This window comes from Urocitellus parryii, chromosome 2 (genome assembly GCF_045843805.1).
Source record: "Urocitellus parryii isolate mUroPar1 chromosome 2, mUroPar1.hap1, whole genome shotgun sequence".
In the NCBI taxonomy this organism is placed as follows: domain Eukaryota; kingdom Metazoa; phylum Chordata; class Mammalia; order Rodentia; family Sciuridae; genus Urocitellus; species Urocitellus parryii.
In genome coordinates this window covers 92,077,141-92,101,315 of record NC_135532.1, presented here as the reverse complement: position 1 = coordinate 92,101,315, position 24,175 = coordinate 92,077,141, and the positions used below count along the sequence as shown (strand labels likewise).

Here is a 24,175-nt window from a genome sequence, read left to right as displayed (position 1 = left end):
CTGTTCAGCAGAAGACTGACTTAATGTGTCCTGTATAATATGCCCACTGGTTAAACAATGAAAATTCTAATATAACTAGATCAAGATAGAAAAAAATCCCAAGGTCTGGAAAGGTATTGATCATGTGCAGGCAATATTTTGAAGATGATAAATATGATGTTTGGAAGTCATGTTGCCACAGTACCAGTTTCATGAGAGCCCCTCTGCTACACAATATTCAAGGAAGCTCTCCCCACTTTCACCAAGTACCCTCTCTCCCAATGCCCCCACCACCAGGCTGTTGTTTCATATTATCACCACTGGAGACCACTGTCTCTACATTTCATTCCAATAATTAAGGATGCATTTGTCTGTTATGCCCTTGTCATAGGCAAAATCTGATACCCAGAGAGTTGATCCTACCCCTGCCTCCCACTGAGCCCTTCCTAGCAAGGCCTCTCACCCTATCAACCAGTCAAGAATTCTCCAATTTGTCTTTCTACCTGAGCTCAATAAACCAACTGAAGTCACTGTTGGATGGTCAGAAGTCATCATCACTGCTATCAAAACCCAGGTCATAGAGCAAATTCTTCCCTGTCTCCTTGCATGGAGGAGACTCTGAATTTCCAAGGTTGAGGTCACTGAACCAGCGCATTTGGTGGTCCCCCTGGGAGCTACTGGAATGCAGATCTTTGTTTTGGGAAGAACATTCAGGAAACTTTGAGAGGCTCTCTTGCACTGCTGGTGCTATTTTACTGGACTTGACAGTTCCTCCCAGAACATGGCAGACTGATTTTATGGAGCTTCTGGGACCCCGCAGATGCAGAGGCTGAGCAAGGGGTTCCTGCTGCTCCGTAGGGGGAATTCGTTCATCAGAAACTGGAGACTGGGGATTCTGATATTTATAATTGAAAATACAGGTCTTACTTGGGGTTTGTTCTCTCTTCCTTGCAAACCTGCCTCTCTGGGTTTTCCTGGTCGGCTGCCTTTTGCATTTCCTCCCTCTTTCTACAGTCCTGCCTTTCTGTTCAGTTTCCAACTGTTCACTAGGGGCACAAGAGAATATGCTTTTTGCTTGATATTCTGGGCAGAGATTCGTAATGCTCATTGCAAAGTTGTGTAAATCCAGGGATATGAGCTGTGAATTTCCTTGGTAAAGCAGGTCACTGTCACCAAGAACTTTATGGCCTGGGATTCTGGAGCCATGGTTCTTGGAATCTGCTTTAGTAATTGCCCAATTTTTGCAATTAGTCTGTACTGACTTGTCCTTTACATGCTCATTTCCTTTACAAGGCCAAAGGGCTGGCAGTGCAACCTCTTTCTGGAGAGCATCACCCTTTGCTCCCTCACCCATGATACCAAATTCCCTAGTCACTAGGGAGCCTGTACTTGGGTTTCCTGCAGCAGTGTGAGCCTGGGCCTGCCACATAACCAGCTCCTCAGAGGCATATTTTTCCTGCCTGGTGAAATTGAGGCTCTGGGTCAGACTTGGTGAAGTCTGAGAAGTGTTGTCTTTCACATGCTCAGGTATCTGAGGCACCAAGATCAATCTCTTCAGTTCTGCTAGGACACTGGGCACATTCAGCTGGTCTAGCTGTTCACACAGTTGCTGGAAGTCCTTACTCTGCTGGGCAACTAAAACTTCCAGGTTCTCCAGGTTGGATTTCATTTCTATAAACTCTGCTTGACTCTGGGGAAAAGCAGTGAGAAAAAGAGAGTGATGGAATATAAGTCAGAGTGCACAATAAAATGTGAGAACAAACCACTGGACAAAGTCATGTCCCTTTCAGGGTTCCTCACAGGGTAAAGATAACTATACTCTGGAACAGGATCCTGGGCCCTACATCCTACCAAGGAACCCTGGGGAAGGAAAATAGCCTATACCCAAGTTCTTTTCTAATAGGCTTGTGCAGACCTCTGGTCTTTGCTGAAATTTCACAACTTTTTTTTTTTTTTTTTTTTTTTTTTAGTTTTTAGTTGTAGCCACATCCCTAGCCCTATTTTGTATTTTACATAAAAAAATAAATAAAATACCTTTATTTTATTTATTTGTTTTTATGTGGTACTGAGGATTGAACCTAGAGCCTTGTATGTGCTAGGCGAGTACTCTACTGCTGAGCCACAACCCCAGCCCAAAATTTCACAACTTTAAAGGTAATTCTCTGAGTCTTAGTGAAAAGGTTGGGGTTTATACTTACAGTTTCAAATTTCTTCTGTATCTCAAGAATAGCTTGCTCCACATTGCTTTTCTCTTGCACTGCCTCAAATATCAGGTCACTCTGGGACCGTGCAGTATCTTGCACTAAATACAAAAAAATGACAATTCACCACATGATGACTGTGGTATACACCTCCTGCCCACACTGACATGGACTATTGAACCTTCTCTTCTAGCACTCAGGAGACTCTGTTCTAGAACAGAGTGCTTTCTTCACAGCCTCTATTTCCCTCTTTCCCTGAGAAGATTCTAGCCTGGATTGGCATCTATAGAGGACCCTGAGAATCTGATGCCCTTGGGCCCTGTCATGAGAGTGGGTTTTTTTTGTTTGTTTGTTTTGTGGTGCTGGGGATAGAACTCAGAGCACTTGCTCTATCACTGAACTACACCCCCAGCCCAAGAATGATGTTTATAGAATAAACATATTATCCTGCCCCCTCTGACACTGGTTCAATTGCATTCCACTGGCCATTGAACAAAATCCAAATTTTTCTTTATTTTTTTGTGGTACTAAGGATCGAACCCATGGATGCTCTACAACATAACTGCCTCCCCCCCCCCGCCTTTTTTAAAGAGAAGAACTTTTTTTTTTTTAACTTGTAGATGGACACAATACCTTTATTTTATTTTTTTATGTGGTGCTGAGGATCAAACCCAGTGCCTCACACAGGCCAGGCAAATGTTCTACCACTAAGCTACAATCCCAGACCCATAACTGCCCTTTTTATTTTGAGATAGGTTCTAAGTTGCTGAGGCTGGCCTGAAATTTGTAATCCTTCTGCCTCAGCCTCCCAAATTACTGGGATTATAGGCACGTGCCACAGTGCTTGGCAGTTCAGATCTTTAAAATGGCTAACAAGGGCTTACTTCTCCTTCCCCATTTCTTATCTTTGGCCTTCCCTCAGCTTGGAGTATTCCTACTTGTATCTCTGTCACTTCTCTCTTCCCTACAACTACCACCTTAGTCCAACTAATTCCTTTTCTGGTAATAGACAGACTAGTCAAATTTAGGGATGAAATAAGACTTCCCTAAGGTATTTCTATTTTACCTAAAGTATTAAATCATGGAGGAAAGAATGGCACCAACAGTAAAAAAGAGCATGTTCCAAAAGAATTACCAAGAATTCAGCATGACTAAAGCATGGTAAGCATGGGACCAAGTAGCCTGAGTGGAGGCAGGTCACAGCTGGACAGAAGGGTATTTCTGCCATGTCAAGATTTGTGGACTTGATTCTAAGACTGATACCCTGATACAGTTAAGCAAAGAATTGGCATGATTGAATTGTCTCTCTCTCTTTTCGGTACTGGGGATTGAGCTCAGGAGCATTTGACCTCTGAGCCACATCCCCAGCCCTATTTTGTATTTTACTTAGAGACATAAAATACACTTAGCACCTCGCTGTTGCTGAGATTGACTTTGAACTCTCCTGAGCCACTGGGATTACCGGCTTGTGCCACAGCACCAGCTTGCATTTTGCTCTTTAAAAGGAGAACTGTTTCAGTGATTTGAATGATAAACTGCAGGGTGAAAATGCAGAACAGAGATCAGAAATTACTTAAATAAAACCACAATCATGTTAAGAATATTAAAGTGAGGGGGATATAGCTCTGTTGGTAGAGTGCTTGCCTCACATGCAGAGTACTTGCCTAACATCGTCAGCACCACAAAAAAAAAAAAAAAAAAGAGGGAGAGAGCGAAAGAAAGAATATTAAAGCATACAGCTTTATATTTATATCATAGAAATATGATTGAGTTTAGAAACAATCAGAAGTTTTCCACCCTACCCTGCATCCTGGGACACTTAACTGAGCCACACTTGCAGCCCTTTTTTATTTTTTATTTTGAGACAGGATCTTGTTAAGTTGCTGAGGCTGGCATTGAACCTGCAATACTCCTGCTTAAGCCTCCCGAGCTGCTGAGATTATAGGTATGAGCCACTGCAACTGGCCAGATGTTCTTTTTAATCTTATTCAGGCACATTTCAAACTCTATCAGAAGAGAATAAAGAATTGTAATGGCTATTTCAAAACCCTTCTTTTAGATTTTTCTACTTTGGTAAACACACTGCAAATATTTTCAGTTCACATACATCTAAATGCGTACTAAGTACAATTTATAAATAACCAGGAATAGTACATAATATATTCTTTTTTGTCTGTTCATAACTATCTAAAATGTTTCAGGATTCTTAACAAAATTTTTTCATTTTAGATGACTAAAAAACAATTTGGCAACATTAGAGTTCTTTAACTCATCCCAATAAATGGAAGTACTCAGAAGTACGTAAATCCTGTTTTCTTTCTTTCTTCGTTTCAGTGCTGGGGATAGAACCCTGGGCCTAGTGCATGTGTAGGGTAGTTTTCTACCACTAAGTTACACTCCCAGTGCTAGGCCCTGGGTTTTTTGTGTTTTTTTTTTTTTTTTTTTTAAGAGAGAGAGAGAGAGAGAGAGAGAATTTTTTTTTTTAAAGAGAGAGAGAGAGAGAGAGAGAGAGGGAGAGAGAGAGAGATTTTTTAATATTTATTTTTTAGTCATCGGCTGACACAACATCTTTGTATGTGGTGCTGAGGATCGAACCCGGGCCGCACGCATGCCAGGCGAGCGAGCTACCGCTTGAGCCACATCCCCAGCCCGAGAGAGAATTTTTTAATGTTTATTTTTATTTTTTTAATTTTCGGTGGACACAACATCTTTGTTTTTTTTTTGTATGTGGTGCTGAGGATCAAACCAAGCCGCACGCATGCCAGGCGAGTGCGCTACTGCTTGAGCCACATCCCCAGCCCCTAGAGAGAATTTTTTATTTTTTAGTTTTCGGCGGACACAACATCTTTATTTGTATGTGGTGCTGAGGATCGAACCCAGTGCCGCGTGCATGCCAGGCAAGCACACTACCGCTTGAGCCACATCCCCAGCCCATAGGCCCTGAGTTTTAACTACAATTTTATTTTAGTGTGTGTGTATGTGTGTGTGTGTGTGTGTGTGTGTGTGTTTTACTGGGGATTCCTCTATCACTGAGCTACATTCTCATCCCATTTTTTATTTTGAGACAGGTTCTCACTCAGTTGCTGAGGCTGGCCTCAACTCGTGATCCTCCTGTCTCAGCCTCATGAGCCACAGGGGTTATAGACATGTGTCACCATGCTCAGCTCTAACTACAGTATTCATCTGTCTCTTGTCTCTTTATATCACTTATCAGCAAAGGGCAGGGATTTACCAAACAGTACCTAAATAAAAGTTTGTTTGTTTGTATGATACTGGGATTGAATCCAGAGCCATTTACCACTACATTACTCTTATCGTTACTCACTACATTGCTAGGGCTGGCTTCAAACTGGCAATCCTCATGCCTTCACCTCCTGAGTAGCTGTGATTATAGGTGTGAGATATTAAATAATGTACTATTTTTATCTTGCCATGCTGGAGATTGAATCCAGGTCCTTATGTATGCGATACAATTATCTTACCACTGAGTTCTACCCCCAATAACTAAATTAAAAAATCTTTGAAGTTCTAGTTGACTTACTTCAGAGTTTCTCATTGAAATAAAACATAATTCCCATCATAAAAGTAGGTTTACATTTCAGTTGTTTCATATTAGCATAAATTCTAGTTAGATTAATAATCTTAGTATAATTAAGTAAACTACCAAAAGGCAACAAGGGAAGTTATGTATAACCCTGTAATAGGAAAGGCCTTTCTAACAAAGACATAAAACCCAAAGCCAAGGGGAAAAAAATGAGTTTTGTGTCACTGTTAAGTTTATTCCTAGATACTATTTTCTGTGTTGGTTTTAAAATGGAATTTCCCCACATTATACTTTCTATTAATTTCTTCCACTTTACTAAATTATCTTATGGTATATGGCACTGTTTTGGTTAATTATCAGAATAACAAGGAAAGATTAAAAAAAGAATCAGACATTTCAACAATGAGTCTAGAATTTGATGACAATGAGCAATGTCTTCGAATTCTGAGGTTGAGGCAAGAGGATTGAAAGTTTGAGACCAGCCTAAGCAATTTAGAAACATCCTATCTCAAAATTTAAGAAGTGCTAGAGATGTAGCTCAGTGCTAGAGTGTTTGCCTAGCATGTATGAGGTTCTTGATTCAATTCCCAGTGGCACAGTAAAATAAAAATAATAAAATATAAAATTAAAAAGTAAAATAAAATGGGCTAGCAAAGTGTGGTGACACATGCCTGTAATCCCAGTGACTCAGGAGGCTGAGGCAGGAGGATTATAAGCTCAAGGCCAGGCTCAGCAATTTAGAGAGGCCATAAGCATCTTAGCAATACCCTGTCTCAAAATTAAAAAATAAAAGGGCTGGGGATGTGGCTCAGTGGTTAAGCACACCTGGTTCTTCAATCCCTAGTACCAGGAAAAAAAAAAAAATGGGGACGGGGGTTGGCTAGGGATGAAACTCAGTGGTAGAGTGCTTTTCTAGAATCTAGTATATATGAGGCCCTGCCTGGCTCAATCCCAGTACCACAAATAATAACAACAATATCCCAAATAAACACAAGGAATTCAAATAGTAATAGAAGACATTTCAAACATGCAAGGTATCACGTGTACCTTTTCTCGAAATGCTGCTGGGATATGTGCATCATCAAAGCACAATACCCAGAAAAAAAATGAATTCAAGACTGGAAGTGAAAAAGAAAAATGCAGTACACAGTAGTGCACACCTATAATCTCATCTACTCGGGAAGCTGAGGCAGGAGGATCATAAATTCAAAGCCAGCATGGGCAACTTATCAAGACCCTGTCTCAAAATAAAATAAAAAAGGACTCACTCATTCTTAAGATTATAGCAATGAGAGGCTGGGGTTGTAGCTCAGTGGTAGAGCGCTCGTCTAGCACATGCAAGGCCCTGGGTTTGATCCTCAGATCACATAAAAATAAATAGAATGAAGGCATTGTGTCCAACTACATCTAAAAAATAAATATTAAAAAAAAAAGATTACAGCAGTGAGCCAGGCATGGTGGTGCACACCTATAATCCCAGTGGCTCTGAAGGCAGTGAGACACTGTCTCTAAATAAAATACAAAATAGGGCTGGGAATGTGGCTCAGTGGTTGAGTGCCCCCTGAGTTTAATCCCTGGTAAAATCCCCCCCCCAAAAAAAAGATTACAGCAATAGCTTGAAGGGGTGGTTGTTGATGCCTGGGACCAACATTTTGGAAGTATATTATGAACACGTTTTTGTTAAAAATCTTAAAAGTGCATGAAGAAGTAAACAAATGAAGAATAAAAAAATGATGCCTTAAACATAAATAAAAGGGTTAGAGATGTAGCTTTGTAGTAGAGTGCTTGCTTAGAATGTGAATGTGCTAGGTCTCTGAGTTCAATTCCTAGTATCAGAAAAACTAAACAAAAACCCCAACAACAAAAACTTTTCATTGGAAGTGGTGGCATTCACCTGTAGTCCCAGCAACCTAGAGGCTGAGGTAGGAAGATAACATCTATCCCTGGATTGAGTCAAAATTAGACAATCAGGGACTACCATTATGAGACAAAGACTGGGGCAATGAAAAACCATTGGGCACAATAAACCATTAACCTTTACAGCATAGCATGTTCCTTCTCTACTCTTTGTACTCTTTTCCTAAACCCATCATGAGACCCTGATAAAACACAGAAGCAGAATGTTGGTACAAGATAAAATTGTTACTAGGGGAAAACCTAAATAAATGCCCTAGATTCACTTGCTCTTAGTCAACTTAAAAAGTCACTAATTTTGTAGGTCAGACAGCTGGGCAATACTTTAAATTAGTTTGCCACTAGTTTTTTTGTTGTTGTTGTTGGGGAGGGGCGGGTGGCTACCAGGAATTGAACTCAGGGGCACTTGACCACTGAGCCACATTCCCAGCCCCATTTTGTATTTTGAGACAGGGTCTGAGTTGCTTAGCACCTCGCTTTTGCTGGGGCTGGCTTTGAACTCATAATTCTCCTGTCTGAGCCTCCCAAACTGCTGAGATTATAGGCATGCACCACGGTGCCTGGCATTCACATCAGTTTTGATGATATCTCTGACATGTCGGTAATGATGATGATAATGGTTCCTAGGTTACTTTTCAGGGATTTGAAGGCCACCTTTTCTGAAAAACACTGTTTTTAAAAAATATTTATTTTTTAGTTGTAGTTGAACACAATACATTTATTTTATTACTTTTACGTGGTTCTAAGGTTCAAACCCAGATCCTTGCACGTGCTAGGTGAGCACTCTGCTGCTGAGCCACAGCCTCAGCCCCAAGAACACCATCTCTTAAGTTGAGCCTGCAGACATCTGATGGGAGAATAGTATGGGATTTCTGTATTCATGCTATGTATGTCCCCTTTTCAGCCTTAACATTTGAATTCAGCCTCTACTTGGCTCTGCACATGGGTATGTTTTCTGTTGGAGCTGATATGAAAAAGCAACCTTGTGCTTTTTCAGGAGCTATATCAGCCCAAGTACCCAAAGTCTTTCAGCCCTAACATAAAGCTCAGATCAAGTCACAACGCCAGGATGTTTGCATAGAATGATGGCACCACCTATAAAGAGTCCTAGGACAATTCCATGATTGCTTATAGTCTAAATTTTGCATAAGAAGAAACATCTTTTGGAAACATGCTCCTTGCGACAAATCAATAAAAGCTTGTATCTCCTATCACAGAGTAGTCAGCTTCCTCATTGGTGCTGCTCACTTCAGTTGAAGCCCCAGTTACCCTCTTATCTTGCCTATATATTCATGCTTGCTTTATTCAATTTCATTTCTATTGTCACTAAGCCAAAAGTTCCTATCTCCAGTATAAAAAATATTGAATGATCTTCCTACTGGAAATAACTAGGAGTGGAGAAAAGTTTTTTTTTAATTATATAGTAATAATAATTACTATCATAATTTTGCTATATATATATGCTTGTGGGTTTTTTTTTTTTTGGAGGGGTTGTATTGGGGATTGAACTTGAACCTAGGGGCCACTAGGGGCCACTGAGCCACAACACATCCCCAGCCCTTTTTTATATTTTATTTAGAGATGGGGTCTTGCTGAGTTGCTTAGGGCCTCATTAAGTTGCTGAGCCTGGCTTTGAACTCATGATCCTCCTGGCTCAGCCCCCTGAGATGCTGGATTACAGGCATGTGCCACCATGCCTGACTGGTGTTATTTTTATACAGGGAGGTAACAGCTTTGCAGCAAAAATAAGGAACAATTCAATAATAAAATTACATCCAAATTCTTCAATTTAAAAAGAATATTTGTTGGGCTGGGGATGTGGCTCAAGCGGTAGCGCGCTCGCCTGGCATGCGTACGACCCGGGTTCGATCCTCAGCACCACATACCAACAAAGATGTTGTGTCCACCGAGAACTAAAAAAATATATATATATATTAAAAAATTCTCTCTCTCTCTCTCTCTCTCTCTCTCTCTCTCTCTCTCTCCCCTCTCTCACTCTCTCTCTTAAAAAAAAAAAGAATATTTGAGAAAGCAAATTTCTCCTACTTCTCAACACAAGTACAATTCCATGTGTTGATCAATTAGAAAGAGACTATATACTTATTTAGGTATGGAATTCCTGTTCTTAAACAAATATTTTCTAGCCAGGTGTGGTGACACACTCCTGTAATCCCAGTGGCCTCAGCAATTTAGTGAGACACTCAGAAATTTAGCAAGACTCCGTCTCTAAATAAAATACAAAAAAAAAAAGGGCTGTGAATGTGGCTCAGTGGTTAAGTACCCCTGGGTTCAACCCCTGGTACCAAAAAATAAAAACAAAAAACCCCAGAAAAACACAAAAATATTTTCCAGACATCCATGTAGGCATATGTAATTATCCTTCCCTAGAAGAGTTCCTAAATAGCAAGTTTTTGTTTTTTCTCAACAGTGGATATTAGTTATCTTCACAAAAGCAGAGGATAAGAAAACCAAGCAAAGTGTTCAATTCTTGATTAAGGGCTCAGAAAGCATCTGTCTGTCATACATATTTTGTCCTTGTTCCCAAGGAAACACATTTGGATTCTTCTTTACTGGAGCTTTTGTATCAAGCTCATTACCTCCAGATTCTTTTTTTTTTTTTTGGTTGATTGGACCTTTATTTTATTCATTTATTTATATGTGCTGAGAATTGAATCCAGTGCTTGCTACACAAGCTCTTTACTACTGAGCCACAACCCCAGCCCAAATTCTATCCATTTTTAAGAAAATATTTAATTATGAAAATAACCCAAGGTCTTAGGATATGGCTCAGTGGTACAGTACTTGCCTACCATGTACAAAGACTTGAACTGGGTCTCTAGCACCACAAAACAAACAAAACAAAACCCTTCAAAACCACAGGGAGGGTGTGGTCACACATGCCTGCAATCCTAGTGACTCGCAAGGCTGAGGTAGGAGAATTACAAGTTTGAGGCCAGCCTCAGCAATTTAGCATGGTCCTATTAATAACTTAGAAAGACCCTGTCTCAAAATAAAAAATATAAAAGGGCTGGGGAGGTGGCTCAATGTCTGAGCACCCCTGGGTTCAAAAAACAAATCATAAAAAACCCTCAAATCCTTAACAACTGATGATTCAGTCTCTTCCATGCAGACCTTAACCCAACTTCCTAGATTTAATTGAAGCAGTTTTTGGAATTTTATGTATTTTTCCATGTATATATTATGAATCCTGAGTGTGTGTGTGTGTGTGTGTGTGTTCTCTAGAAAACTCATGTCATTTCTGCTTTGACTATAAACATCAGGTATTTTTAGTTTTTGTGTAAAAATCCCATTTAAAATCCATTTCTATATTCTGGACCATATCTCTTTTTACATGTTAAGCATTTAAAAAAAATCATTTCTATTTTAGCAGCTTAAGTGCTCAATTCAGAGATGCAACTAGGAAAAAATTGTATTTGCACTGATGACAGCAATTTTCCTTTCACTCTCTAGTTCTGTTCTCCCTGCTGTGCTGCTGAGAGAAAGAGGAAAGATCTGGGAACCACCCTATATAACAGGAGACCCGTTAGTCCTCTTCCCTTTTGGGGGAAACATCTTTCCCAATTTTCACTGGCTGGATGCATCCCCCTGCAAATGTGTCCTGGAGCAAACTATGCACATGAATAGTACCTATCCATAACAGTGAACAGATATTTCTGTTTCATCATGTTCATATAAGTGGATCTTACCTTTCTGAACAATTTTTTAAATATTTATTTTTTTAGTTGTAGTTGGACCCAATACTTTTATTTTATTTATTTTTATATGGTGCTGAGGATTGAAGCCAGGGACTCACATGTGCTAGGTGAGCACCTTACCACAGAGCTACAACCCCAGCCTCTCTTAACAATTTTTTTATGGTTTGCTTGAAAAGGCTTTTTTCACAATGTAAAATTATAAAAATGCTGTCCATGTTTTCTTCTAGTTTCTTATGATTTAATCATCACACTTAACATATTGATTTATATATGAATTTTAATTTTTTTGATATCAGTTACTCCTTTTTACTTTCCTATTGATCATATAGATAATTAATTTTCAACAGAAGTAATACTATACTCCACTTAACTGATCCACCTAAACTCAAAAGTAAAGTAGGGTAAATAATTTTATTATGTTGGTCCTTTGTATCCTCAGATGAAGAATTGAAGTTAGATTAGATGGCTTCAGTGATGCTTCTGTCTGGGCAGGCAGACTATGACTGAGAAAAGATTTCATGATCTTACTCTATGAAGGCACGAGGCACATAACACAAGACAGCACTTTCACATAATAACTTTACTTCTCCTTTTCTTGATGTGAGTACAGTGAGTGAGGGCCTGGCCATCATATGATAGAAGATTTATCTGATTGCTTTTCTATTGCTGAGTTGCTTAGGGCCTCACTAAGTTGCTGAAGCTGGCTTTTCTATTCCTGATCATTACTTACAAGAAAAAAAAAAAAAGAATAATTCTGAACAGGCTACCTGTGCCTATTTTCAAGAATGACCTGGATTTATATTTTTTCCCTTTTGATCTTTTTGTTTGTTCTTTGTGTTTGTATGTGTGTGTGTCGGGGGGTGTTGGAGATTGAACCCATGGCCTTGTGCATGCTAGGCAAGCATTCTACCACTGAGCTATACCCTCAGTACCATGGCCTTCTAATTAATATGATGCCAATATATTTGTTGTTGTTTGCTCTTTCAGTGTTGGTCCTCCTGAGTCTTACCCTCGGAAAGTTAAGGAAGGAATCATTAAGGACCAAAGATCAGAATTAATTTCTAGTGTTTTCTGTTTCTTAATCTCATATTGGGATGTTTGGCACTTCCATTTCTTTTTCTGGGACTTAAATACCACAATTTGCTGCAACTCTCCTTTTCATACTTCATATAGTTTTTTGTTTTGAAGACAGAGTCTTGCTAAATTACTTAGGACCTTGCTAAGTTGCTGAGGCTGGTCTCAAACTGGTCTCAAACTCCTGAGTAGCTGGAATATATAATTTTAAATGCAGAACAAAACAAGAATGCATTATGGTTTGAGAGAGTATCCCAAAGGCTCATGTGTTAAAAGCTTGGTTTCCAGTCTATGGCACAATTGGGAGGTGGTGGAACCTTTAGGAGGGGAGCCTAGAAGGAATAGGTCATCAGAAACATGCCCTTGAAGGAAGTATGAGGAATTGGCCCTTCCCTGTCTCTTTCTTTGCTTCCCAACTATCATGAAGTAAATAAGCCCTTTCAACCACACGATTCCATTGTGGAATGTGCCACCACAGGTCCAAAGCAACAGGGCCAAATGGGCTTAAGCCTCTGAAGTTGTGAGCCAAAATAAACCTTTCTTCCTATAAGTTGATTACTTCAGATATTTTATCCTAGCAACAGAAAGCTAACAGAGTGCTTTTCTTAGCAACTTACAAATGAGTTATTCTATCACATTATACAAGGAAGCATCCTTAATTTGCTTCTGTTATCTGCCTTGCTATTTCTTATGGGGGTAACAGTCCTAGGGTTCCAGAACCAGTTTCCAATGTACAGTTGCCCTGTGTGTGGGATACCCAGGTTGGAAGCCAGAAGACAGAGTAGTGTTTCTTTGCAGTCAGATTGGGATTAATTTCTAAGCCACACAAAGGCATTGCTTTTTGTAAATCATGAACAATTCATCTTATGCATTTGAATAAATTGATTTCAACTTGTTTCAAATAAAAAATAAACAGACAAATGCAAAAATGATACAGAGGTATAGTCATCTATTTTCTATTTGTTTTAGAAATTAGTGGTTCTAGAGAAGTTTCTACTTAGGGAGAAATATGTATTCGTCTCCTATGCTTATAAGGTCCAGAACAATGATTTCAATCACATTTAAATCACTAATTAAGGGAGCAGGGGTTTTTATAAACTGCAGCTAAAATTGAGAGTGATGCTGTGATTTACTAAAAGCAACTCTCACTGAAACCTAGGCAACAAGAAGGACAGCAGGTGACTGGAATATTTCTAACTCCTAAGTGGGTAGTGTCTCTATTGGTAGCACAGCCACCAATTCATCTGAGACTCAGGGAGGCTGCTGATTTACTTCAGGCAGTGAGATAAGAACCCTCTGTAGAGATACCTGCCCTGAGACAGCAGGGTTACCTGGTAAAGGATTAGTGCTTCACCAAAGGCATTGTGGGACCAAAGATGTAGATCCCACTGCCCATCTCTTTAGGGCTAACCTCATGCACCCACATCTCATGTGAAACACTATGTGGAATCACACTCCTGGAAACCTGGCTAGGGTTAGAAAGTTCATGTTCACCATTTGCCAATACCTTCTGCTGATAAATACAAACATGAGAGACTCACATGTCTTAGCCACATTCTCCAAAGAATCCAAAATAGATTGGCTTCTTGAACTGAGATGTTCCTCAGACTTTTCCACAGACGTCTGCAACTAAGAAACCCAAAATTAAGAAAACATTCACAGACTGTTGCCTTATTTTACTAACTTGGAGAATTGTCATTTAATGATCAATAAGGGTATTTAAAAATTGTGATTCTACAAGAACTAAAGACAAGACAGTATAGTTACTAAACTTCTTAAGATGTAAGATGCTCTAACTCCTTAAAATGTAGCTATACTTACCCTATGAATGCTTTCTCTGACCTGGGAAACAAAGTTGTATAGAGTCTCACTAGAATAGGAGAAAAAGAAAAACAACAAAGCTTTGTGAAATATTGAAACAACATGTAACAGAATTGATTCCATGAATATGGCAGGTGTCCATCTAGTATAGCATCAAAATACTGATCAGAGTTGGTGATTCAACCTGAGAAACTTCAGTGCCAGCTGGGGGGAATGTTAATTCTCCTTTTAAAAAAGGAGAATGTTAATTGTGACTGTTTCCAAGGCAAATCACATTTTTATTTTTAAAATTAACAATATATATATATATCTTAAATAAGAGTGAATTCTAGCAACAAAGTAGTTACTAGAGAAGGAAAGACCACCTTTCATTTTTACATCAACACTGGCTTCAGCAGTAGTGCTTTTTTTCTAGTAGTCCAAAATTCCTAAACACATCTTTGTCTTACCATTATGTTGACCAAAATAATGAAATTAATATACAGACAATTCTAGGGAAAATATTAATTTTCAATGAAAAAGAAATTATGACATATTTCTCAAATAAACATTCCATTCCTTTTTTTTCCAGTACTAAGGATTGAATCCAGGGTCTTACACATGCTAGGCAAGTGGTCTACCACTGTGCTACATCCCCAACTCTTTTTATCTATCTATCTATCTATCTATCAATATATCTATCTATCTATTTTATTTTGACCCAGGATCTCATTAAGTTGCTCAGGCTGAGTTCAAGCTTGCAATTTCCCTGCCTCCACCTTTGGAGTAGCTGGGATTATAAGGCATATGCCACCATGCCCTGCTAAATATCATATTCTTAAAAAGATGAAGACATAGACTGTCATTAATGAAATTCTACAGATTTTGCTTCTTTAATCTATAAAACACAAATAAAAAATCAAATTTTGATATCCAAATATGACAACTCTTCATATTAATTTTGTTAGCTATTCTGTAAGACCGACTTTTTTTTTTTAAGTTGTTAATCAACTTTTATCCCATGTTAGGCAAGTGTTCTACCATTGAGCTACAACCTCAGCCCCAAGACTGACTTTTTAACAGAAGAATTTTCATAACTGGGAATGTAATTCAGTGGTACAGTACTTGACTACCATGTGCAGGACCCTGAGTTCTATTCCCACCAAAAAACCCAAAAAAATCTAGAACCATATTCTCCATGTGAGAAAGATTGGGATATTGCTTGAAAGCTTTAAAATGAAAAAAGTAAATTAAGAATTTAAGAAGTGAAAGTTGTTATATTATAAAAGCAGAGAACGAGAAATAGTACCTAGAAATTAGAAATTAAAAATAGCAGAGGGCTTGGGCTATAGCTCGTTTTTTGAAAAAATAAATAAAATTGATAAACTCTTAGCCACCCTAATGAAAAGAAGAAGAGAGAAAACTCAAATTACTAAAATTCATGATGAAAAAGGAAATATCACAACAAACACTATTGAAACACAGAAGATAATTAGAAACTATTTTGAAAATTTATACTCTGTTAAAATAGAAAATCCTAAAGACACTGACAAATTTCTAGAAACATATGATATGCTCAAACTTAATCAAAAGGACATACATAATTTAAACAGATCAATTTCAAGCAAGGAAATAGAAGACTCCATCAAAAGCTTACCAACTAAGAAAAGCCAGGGACCAGATGGATTCTCAGCTGAGTTCTATAAGACCTTCAAAGAAGAATTAATACCAATACTCTTCAGGTTATTCCATGAAATAGAAAAGGAGGGAACCCTACCAAACTCATTCTGTAAGGCTAGTATCACTCTGATTCCAAAAGACACATCAAGGGGCTGGGATTGTGGCTCAGTGGTATAGCACTCGCCTAGCATAAGGCTCTGGGTTCGATCCTCAGCACCACATAAAAATAAATAAATAAAAGATATTGTGTCCAACTAAAGAAATAAATTTTAAAAAAGACACATCAAGGAAAGAAAACTTCAGACCAATATCCCTGATGAACATAGTGCAAAAATTCCCAGTAAAATTCTGGAAAATAACATACAAAAACATATTGATAGTACACCATAATCAAGTAGGGTTCATCCCAGGGATGCCAGATTGATTCAACATACAAAAATCAATAAACATAATTCATCACATCAGTAGATTAAAGACAAGAATCATATGATTATCTCAATAGATGCTAGAAAGCATTTAACAAAATACAGCACCTCTTCATGTTCAAAACACTAGAAAAACTAGGAATAGTAGAAACAACATACCTCAACATTGTAAACGCTATCTATGCTAAGCCCAAGGCCAACATCATTCTAAGTGAAGAAAAATTGAAAACATTCCCTCTAAAAACTGGTACAAGAGAGGGATATCCTCTTTCACCACTTCTATTCAACAGTCCTTGAAACTTTAGCTAGAGCAATCAGACAGATGAAAGAAATTAAAGGGATACAAACAGGAAAAGAACTCCAACTATCACTATTTGCTGATGACATGATTCTATATTTAGAAGATCCAAATAATTCCACAAGAAAACTTCCAGAACTAATAAATGAATTCAGCAAAGTAGCAGGATATAAAATCAATATCCACAAAATCAAATGCATTTCTATACATAAGTGATGAATCCTCTGCAAGAGAAATTAGAAAAACCACCCCATTCAGGATGGCCTCAAAAAAAAAAAAAAAAAACACTTGGGAATCAATCTAACAAAAGAGGTAAAAAACCTCTATAATGAAAACTATAGAACACTAAAGAAATTGAAGAGACCTCAGAAGATGTAAAGATCTCCCATGCTCTTGGATAGGCAGAATTAATATAATCAAAATGGCCATACTACCAAAACCGTTATACAGATTAAATGCAATTCCTTTAAAAATCCAATGACAGGGCTGGGGATGTGGCTCAAGCGGTAGCGTGCTTGTCTGGCATGTGCGGGGTGCTGGGTTCGATCCTCAGCACCACATAAAAATAAAAGATGTTGTGTCCACCAAAAACTAAAAAATAAATATTAAAAAATTCTCTCTCTCTTAAAAAAAATTAAAAAAAAAATCCCAATGACATTCTTCATAGAACCACAAAAAGCAATCATGAAACTCATTTGGAAAAATAAAAAGACCCAGAATAGCTAAGGCAGTCCTTAGCAAGAAGAGTGAAGCAAGAGACATAACAATATCAGACCTTAAACTATATTACAGAGCAATTGTAACAAAAATAGCATAGTATTTACCAAAATAGACATGTAGACCAATGGTAAAAAAGAGCAGACACAGAGACAAACCCACATAAATATGGTTATTTCATACTAGACAAAGGTACTAAAAACATACATTGGAGAAAAGATAGCCTCTTCAACAAATGGTGCTGGGAAAACTGGAAATCCATATGTAGTAGAATGAAATTGAGCTTCCGTCTCTTACCCTGCACAAAAATCAATTCAAAGTGGATTAATGACTTAGACACTAGAACAGAGACCCTGGGCCTAACAGAAGAAAAAGTAGGCCCAAATCTTCATCATGTTGGCTTAGGATCTGACTTCCTGAACAAGACTCCTAAAGCACAAGAAGTAAAATCAAGAATCAATAAATGGGATGGATTCAAACTCAAAAACTTCTTCTCAGCAAAAAAAAAAAAAAAAAAATCAATAATATGATGAGAGTGCCTACAGAATGGGAAAAAAATCTTTGCCACACCCACCTCAGACAGAGCACTAATATCCAGGATATATAAAGGACTTAAAAACTGGGCCAGGGGCTGGGATTGTGGCTCTGCGGTAGATCGCTCGCCTAGCATGGGCGGGACCCTAGTTCGGTCCTCAGCACCACATAAAAATAAAGGCATTGTGTTAAAAAAAAATGTTAAAAAAAAGGAAGAAAAAGAAATCTTAAAAAAAAAAAAAAACTGGGCCAGAGTTGTGACTCAGTGGTAGAGTGCTTGCCTAGCATGCAGGAGGTACAGTGTTTAATCCCCGGCACCACATTAAAAAAATAAATAAAATAAAGATATTGTATCCATCTACAACTAAAAAAATATTTTTAAAATACCTCAAAAACATAATAGCAAAAGACCCAAATAACCCAATGAATAAATGGGCTAAGGAAATGAACAATTTACAGAAGAAATATAATCAATCAACAAACATATGAAAAAATGTTCATCATCTCTAACAATTAGAGAAATGCAAATCAAAACTAAGATTTCAATTCACTTATCAAGAATACAAGCAATAATAAGTGTTGGCTAGGATGTGGGGGAAAAGGTACACTCATACTTTGTTGGTGGAACTGCAAATTGGTACAACTACTATGGAAAGCAGTATGGAGATAAATACCTCAGGAAATTTGGAATGAGTTCACCATTTGACCCAGCTATCCCGCTCCTTGGGTTTATACCCAAAGGACTTAAAATCAGCATACTACAGTGACTCTGCCACATCAATGTTTATAGCAGCTCAATTCACAATAGCTAAACTATGGAACCAATATAGATGCCCTTCAACAGATGAATGGATAAAGAAAATCCGGTGCATATACTCAATGAAATATTATTCGGCCTTAAAGAAGAATAAAATTATGGCATTTGCAAGTAAATGGATGGAACTAGAGAATATCATGCTAAGTGAAATAAGCCAAACCCCCCAAAACAAAAGCTGAATGGTTTCTCTGATAAGTGGATGCTGATCCATAGAGGGGTCGGGGGATGGGAGATAGGAAAGAATGAAGGAACTTTGGTTTGTGTAGAGGGGAGTAAGGGGAGGGGTGGGTTATGGGGATGGGGAGGACAGTAGAAAGAAATGAACATTATTATCCTATTTACATGTATAATTACACTACTGGAGTAACTCTGAACTAAGTACAGACTGAGGAATGAGAAGTTGTGCTCCATTTGTGTAGTATATGTCAAAATGCATTCTACTATAACATAAATAAAATTTTAAAAAAAGAACAAGGCAGAGGTTATTTTGTTTGTTTGATTGATTGATTTTGGTACTGGAGATTGAACTCAGGGGCACTTAACCACTCACTGAGTCACATCCCCAGCACCCACCCCCTTTTTGAGTTTTTATTTTGAGATAGGGTCTCTCTGAGTTGATAAGGGCCTTATTGAATTGCTGAGGCTGATTTTGAACTCACGATCCTTCTGCCTCAGCCTCCCAGGTTTTTGGGGTTACATGCGTGGGCCATCATGCCTAGAATAAGAGTTATTTTGTATGTCAAGCTAAATAGGCTGAGAGATGTCCAGATAGCTTATGAAACATTATTTATAGGTGTGTATATGAAGGTTTTTGTCTAAGGATTACATGTGAATTTGTAAGATGAGTACAGAAGATAACCCTTATCAATGTACATGGACATCATCTAATGTGTTAAAGGCCCAAATAGAACAGAAAGATAAAAGAAGGGCAAATTCACTCCTTCTTCTTGAGCTGGGATATCCATCTTGTTAGACATTAGAGGCCCCTGGTTGTCAGGCTTTCAAACTCCAGGACTTGTACCAGCAGCCACCACTCGCCTTCCTTCTCAGGCCTCCTGACTCAGACTGAGTTATACCTGTGGCTTTCCTGGTTCTCTAACTTGCAGATAGCAGATTATGGCACTTCTTGGTCTAGACAATCTCATGAGCCAATTCATATAATAAGTCAATCTCTGTAACTTTTTTTCTTTGTCTCTGTCTCTTCTTCTCTCTATATACATATAAATCTTATTGATTCTGTTTCTCTGGAGAACATTAATACATGCTATCATATTGAAATTTAATTCTTTGATTACTGATACTCCCTTTTGTTTCCCTCAGAAAAACACAGGCTGCCTTATTCACTTGAAAATGTTGCATACCTGTCACATTGATCTTTTGTCCTTTTGTTTTTCTCCTCAAACTGTGTCAAAAGACCTTTTGACTTTCCAACTGGCAAAGGAAGAGAAAATAGGCCTATATCTTTTGTATCTCCTGCAAAGAGCTGGGGTTTTGTCTGGTACTTTGTGAAAATACTAGGTTCACTCTGTTAAATGAACAAAAAAATCAATATAGCATTTCAAACATAAAAATGCATAACATTCACTATTTTCTGTATAATTCAGAATCATATTTAAGTTCCAACCTTATTGCTAAAAACAATATAGCATGTAACTTTTTTGAATTTCTGTGTCTAACAGGAAATTATATTTACAATAAAACAACTCTTTCTATTAATAGGGTTTCTACCTTACCAGCAAAGATATTTAAAATATCAGTTAAGATTGCTTTAAAATTAATTGCATAAATTTACAGGCAACAACAGAAAATTATTTATGCTATCTCTGAGATGATGTATTAAAGTTTTTAAATGAATAAGTTTAACTAGATTTGCTGATTTTATCTGCTAGTGAATTAAAATACCTATTGATAAGTTTGACATGGATTGGACAATGGTCATGACATCATATGGTGAACCATTTCCTGTATTCAAGGATTCAAGAGACTGTTCCCTCTCCTGGCCCTTATTCATTAACTTGGCCCTCAAAAATCCTCATTTTCTTCCTTCATCAATAATATAATGTAGCTGGGTGCAGATTACACACCTGTAATCCCAGTGGCTTGGGAGGCTAAGGCAGAAGGATCACAAGTTCAAAGCCAGCCTCAGCAACTTAGTGAGGCCCTAAACAACTCCATGAGACCCTGTCTCTAAATAATATATTAAAAAGGGCTGGGGATTTGGCTCAGTGGTTAAGTGCCCCGGGGTTCAACCCCCATTACCCCCCCCAAAAAAAAATGTAGTATAGTTAATTGAAATCCACAAAGTATGTGAAGTTTCTTAGGAAAAAGTCTATTTAATATAAAATTTATGTTACTTTATTCCTATTGTATGTAAATTTTTTTCTTACAAATTTTCACAAAAAATTAGTATGACTAGACTTAGGAAATGTATGCAGTATAAGCCTTTTCCTAGAAGCAGTCAGGGACTAACAGTATTTTATATCATTTGGGTAAGAGAAGAAATTGCAAGTATTATTATTTTTTGTTCACTTCAGACGACCAAGTCAAATCTATAGTAGCTTTAAAAATGTATGATTCTACTATATATTGGTATAAAATACATGAAGAGAAATTCTGGAAATCAGACTCACATCCAGAGAATTCTGTTGTGACTGTTTTGAATGTCTCAAGTGGGCACTGAAATCCAAGGGTGCTGACAGGGTCTCTGAATTTTCTGGACAAAACTGAGATCCAAAGAGGAACTGAGAATCACTGAGAGCAGTATAATCAGTCTGATTATTATTCCAGTTAGATGACTTAGTAGTCCTAAAATTAAGCAAGATAAATATATTAAGTGGACATATAACCTAAACAATGAAATCATAATTTACAAGTGTTTACTTCAGAATATCCTGGGCACAGGGCTAACTTACTCTGACTTTTAAGCCCTCTGTACATGGCCAGTAATATGTACAAAGAAGCACAAGAAAGGAGCTGGAGTTGGTCACGGTGGACCTGGCCTCTAATCCCAGTTAATCAGGAGGCTGGGGCAGGAAGATTGCAAGTTGGGAGTCCAGCCTCCACAATTTAGCAAGGCCCTAAGCAACTTAGCTAGACCTTGTCTCAAAAAAAAAAAAAGAAAAGAAAAGAAAAAAGAAAGAAAGAACAAAAGAAAGAAAAAGAAAGAAGGAGGAGGGAAGGAGAGAGGGAAGAAGGGAGTGTGGATCTGGAGATAGAACTCAGTAGAAGAACACTTGTCTAGCATGCTCAAGGTCCTGGGTTTGATCCCTGGCACCACAACACACACCACACAAGAATATTTTGAATGCCACACATTTTTATTATAACCAGTGTTAGAAATACTCAGGCTCTGCAAGAAATCAAACATGTGTTTGAAAGAATGTGGGCAAAGCAAACTTTACTTCTGCCACAAGACATGCTAGGGAACCTGGCTAGCAAGTACCCTTGGGTGGGCAATTTTATATCCCTAACACTGCATTGCCCTTTGCCCTGATTAGAGGAGTTGATTGGCTGATTTTACAATTAGGGCCAACAAGATAAGGGCTATAGTTAAAATGGTTACAATTGCTTTCAATTAGGACTAAATATTCTTTTTTTAGTACCTGGGATTGAACCCAGGGGCCCTTAACCACTGAGCCACAGACCTAGCCCTTTTTATTTAATTAATTTATTTATTTACTAGTTGTAATTGGACACAATACCTTTATTTATTTATTTTTATGTGGTGCTGAAGATCAAACTCAGTGCCTTGTACTTGTTAGGCAAATGCTCTACTGCTAAGCCACAATCCCAGCCCCATTATTTTTTATTTTGAGACAGGGGTTCACTAAGTTGTTTAGGGCCTCGCTAAGTTGCTGAGGCTTTGAACTTTCAATCTTTCTGCCTCAGCCTCCTGCCTTAGCCTCCTGAGTCATTGGGATTACAGGCAGGCACCATCACACCCAGCAGCTGGAGTGACTATTATTTCCATGGTACCTAAAAATTGCACACACAATCAAACATATATATGAACACTGACTTGATTTTATTCCTTACTACTTCAATAGAGTTGCCCCAACTAAGGTCAGTTTCCAAATGTTGGACTATGTCTGATTCTCATAGGTCCAATCCGTAGGCCCAATGCAGGGTAAAAAGTCATTGCTCAGTAAACATATGAATTAACATCACTTTTGTAATCAAAAAATGGGAAAAAGACACAAGAAGGAGCAATGGTGACAGAGGATTAGAAGAGATAGTACACAGCATTTCTACCACTACAACCCAATAGGAAGGGGACCTTCTTTCTAGAATCAATAAGAGTCTCTCTTTTTTAATTGTAGATGAACACAATACATTTTTTTTTAATTATTTATTTTTATTTGGTGCTGAGGATGGAACCCAGTGCCTCACACATGCTAGGCAAGCGCTGTACTACTCAGCTATAACCACAACCCCTAAGTTATCTTAAGTATCAGAGAATATAGCCAAAAAACTTACCCTGGGCCTGAAGGAATACTGAGCATCTCTTTGATGTTCCAGACATTAAAATTCATTTCTTATGATTATCTCTATTAAAAGAACAGAGGAATATTAATTAAGAAGGTTAACATGATATAATATTTTCCAAAGAAAAGTAATTTTACTAGTAATCTTACTACATGTAAATGAGGACATTTCAGCAGTTACATTCCCATCCAGTTAATGAAAGTTTGTGTTACCTATGTGCCAAAAATAGGTTATCTTCTATCATTAAATTGCACACAACTGGGTGCAATGATGCATGCCTGTAATTCCAGAGACTTAGTCTGAAGCAGGAAGATTGCAGGTTCAACAGCAGCCTCAGCAACTTAGTGAGACTCTGTCTCAAAATTTAAAAAGTAAAATAAAAGGTCTTGGTGTATAGCTCAGTGGTAGAGTGCTCCTGGGTTTAATTCCCAGTATTTAAAAAATGTAAAAAGAAATAAAAAAGAGAGAGAGAAAAAAATATACAAATTCCCACTTGACACCAGGGAATGCTCAAAATCACCTATGAAACTGGAAATTTGCCTTGCTTTGCTCTTTGCCCTTTTCTCTTGTTGTCCTATGAATAATCTGCTTTTAGGAAAGAACCAATATACCTTATCTTTCTTTGCTTGATGCAATGAATGACTTAACCCATTACCTCTCCCAAGAAGACTAGATTTCCTGAGACCATAAGATATTGGAATGTCAAGAGAGATGCAGAATTTGGGGAATTAAGGAGTCAGATGAAGAGGGAGTGCATTGGATAAAAGTGCCTTCCCACACCTCTTAAAAGCAGTGGCTTCTCTACCTACTTTGCTTTTCTGCTCAGTGAGTACTGCATATCATAGGTCATTATGATAACCATACAGCCTGAATTTTTTGTTAAATATTTTTTAGTTGTAGTTGGACACAATATATTTATTTATTTATTTATTTATATGTGGTGATGAGGATCCAATCCAGTGCCTCACACATGCTAGGCAAGCACTCTGCC

At 37.9% G+C, this 24,175-nt stretch overlaps 1 protein-coding gene across 1 annotated transcript; it reads right to left on the bottom strand.

Moving 5' to 3' along the window:
* Positions 1-520: 520 nt before the first annotated feature.
* On the bottom strand, positions 521-23,231 carry Iho1 (interactor of HORMAD1 1). The gene is made up of 7 exons (XM_026384063.2): positions 23,176-23,231; positions 21,330-21,504; positions 20,061-20,224; positions 14,250-14,298; positions 13,970-14,057; positions 2,178-2,281; positions 521-1,669 (listed from the first exon to the last, which is right to left on the bottom strand). Exons 1-7 carry the CDS (start codon positions 23,229-23,231, stop codon positions 521-523), a joined length of 1,785 nt encoding a protein of 594 aa, XP_026239848.2.
* Positions 23,232-24,175: the final 944 nt, after the last annotated feature.

Bases quoted from the DNA above. Each gene is read 5' to 3' on its own strand.
- Iho1 (XM_026384063.2), bottom strand. From the start codon at position 23,231: ATGAATTTTAATGTCTGGAACATCAAAGAGATGCTCAGTATTCCTTCA. The intron at 20,225-21,329 runs GTGAGTCTGATT...TTCATTTAACAG, and splicing joins CACAACAGAATTCTCTGGAT to AGTGAACCTAGTATTTTCAC. The intron at 14,058-14,249 runs GTAAGTATAGCT...TGGGTTTCTTAG, and splicing joins TCAGAGAAAGCATTCATAGG to TTGCAGACGTCTGTGGAAAA.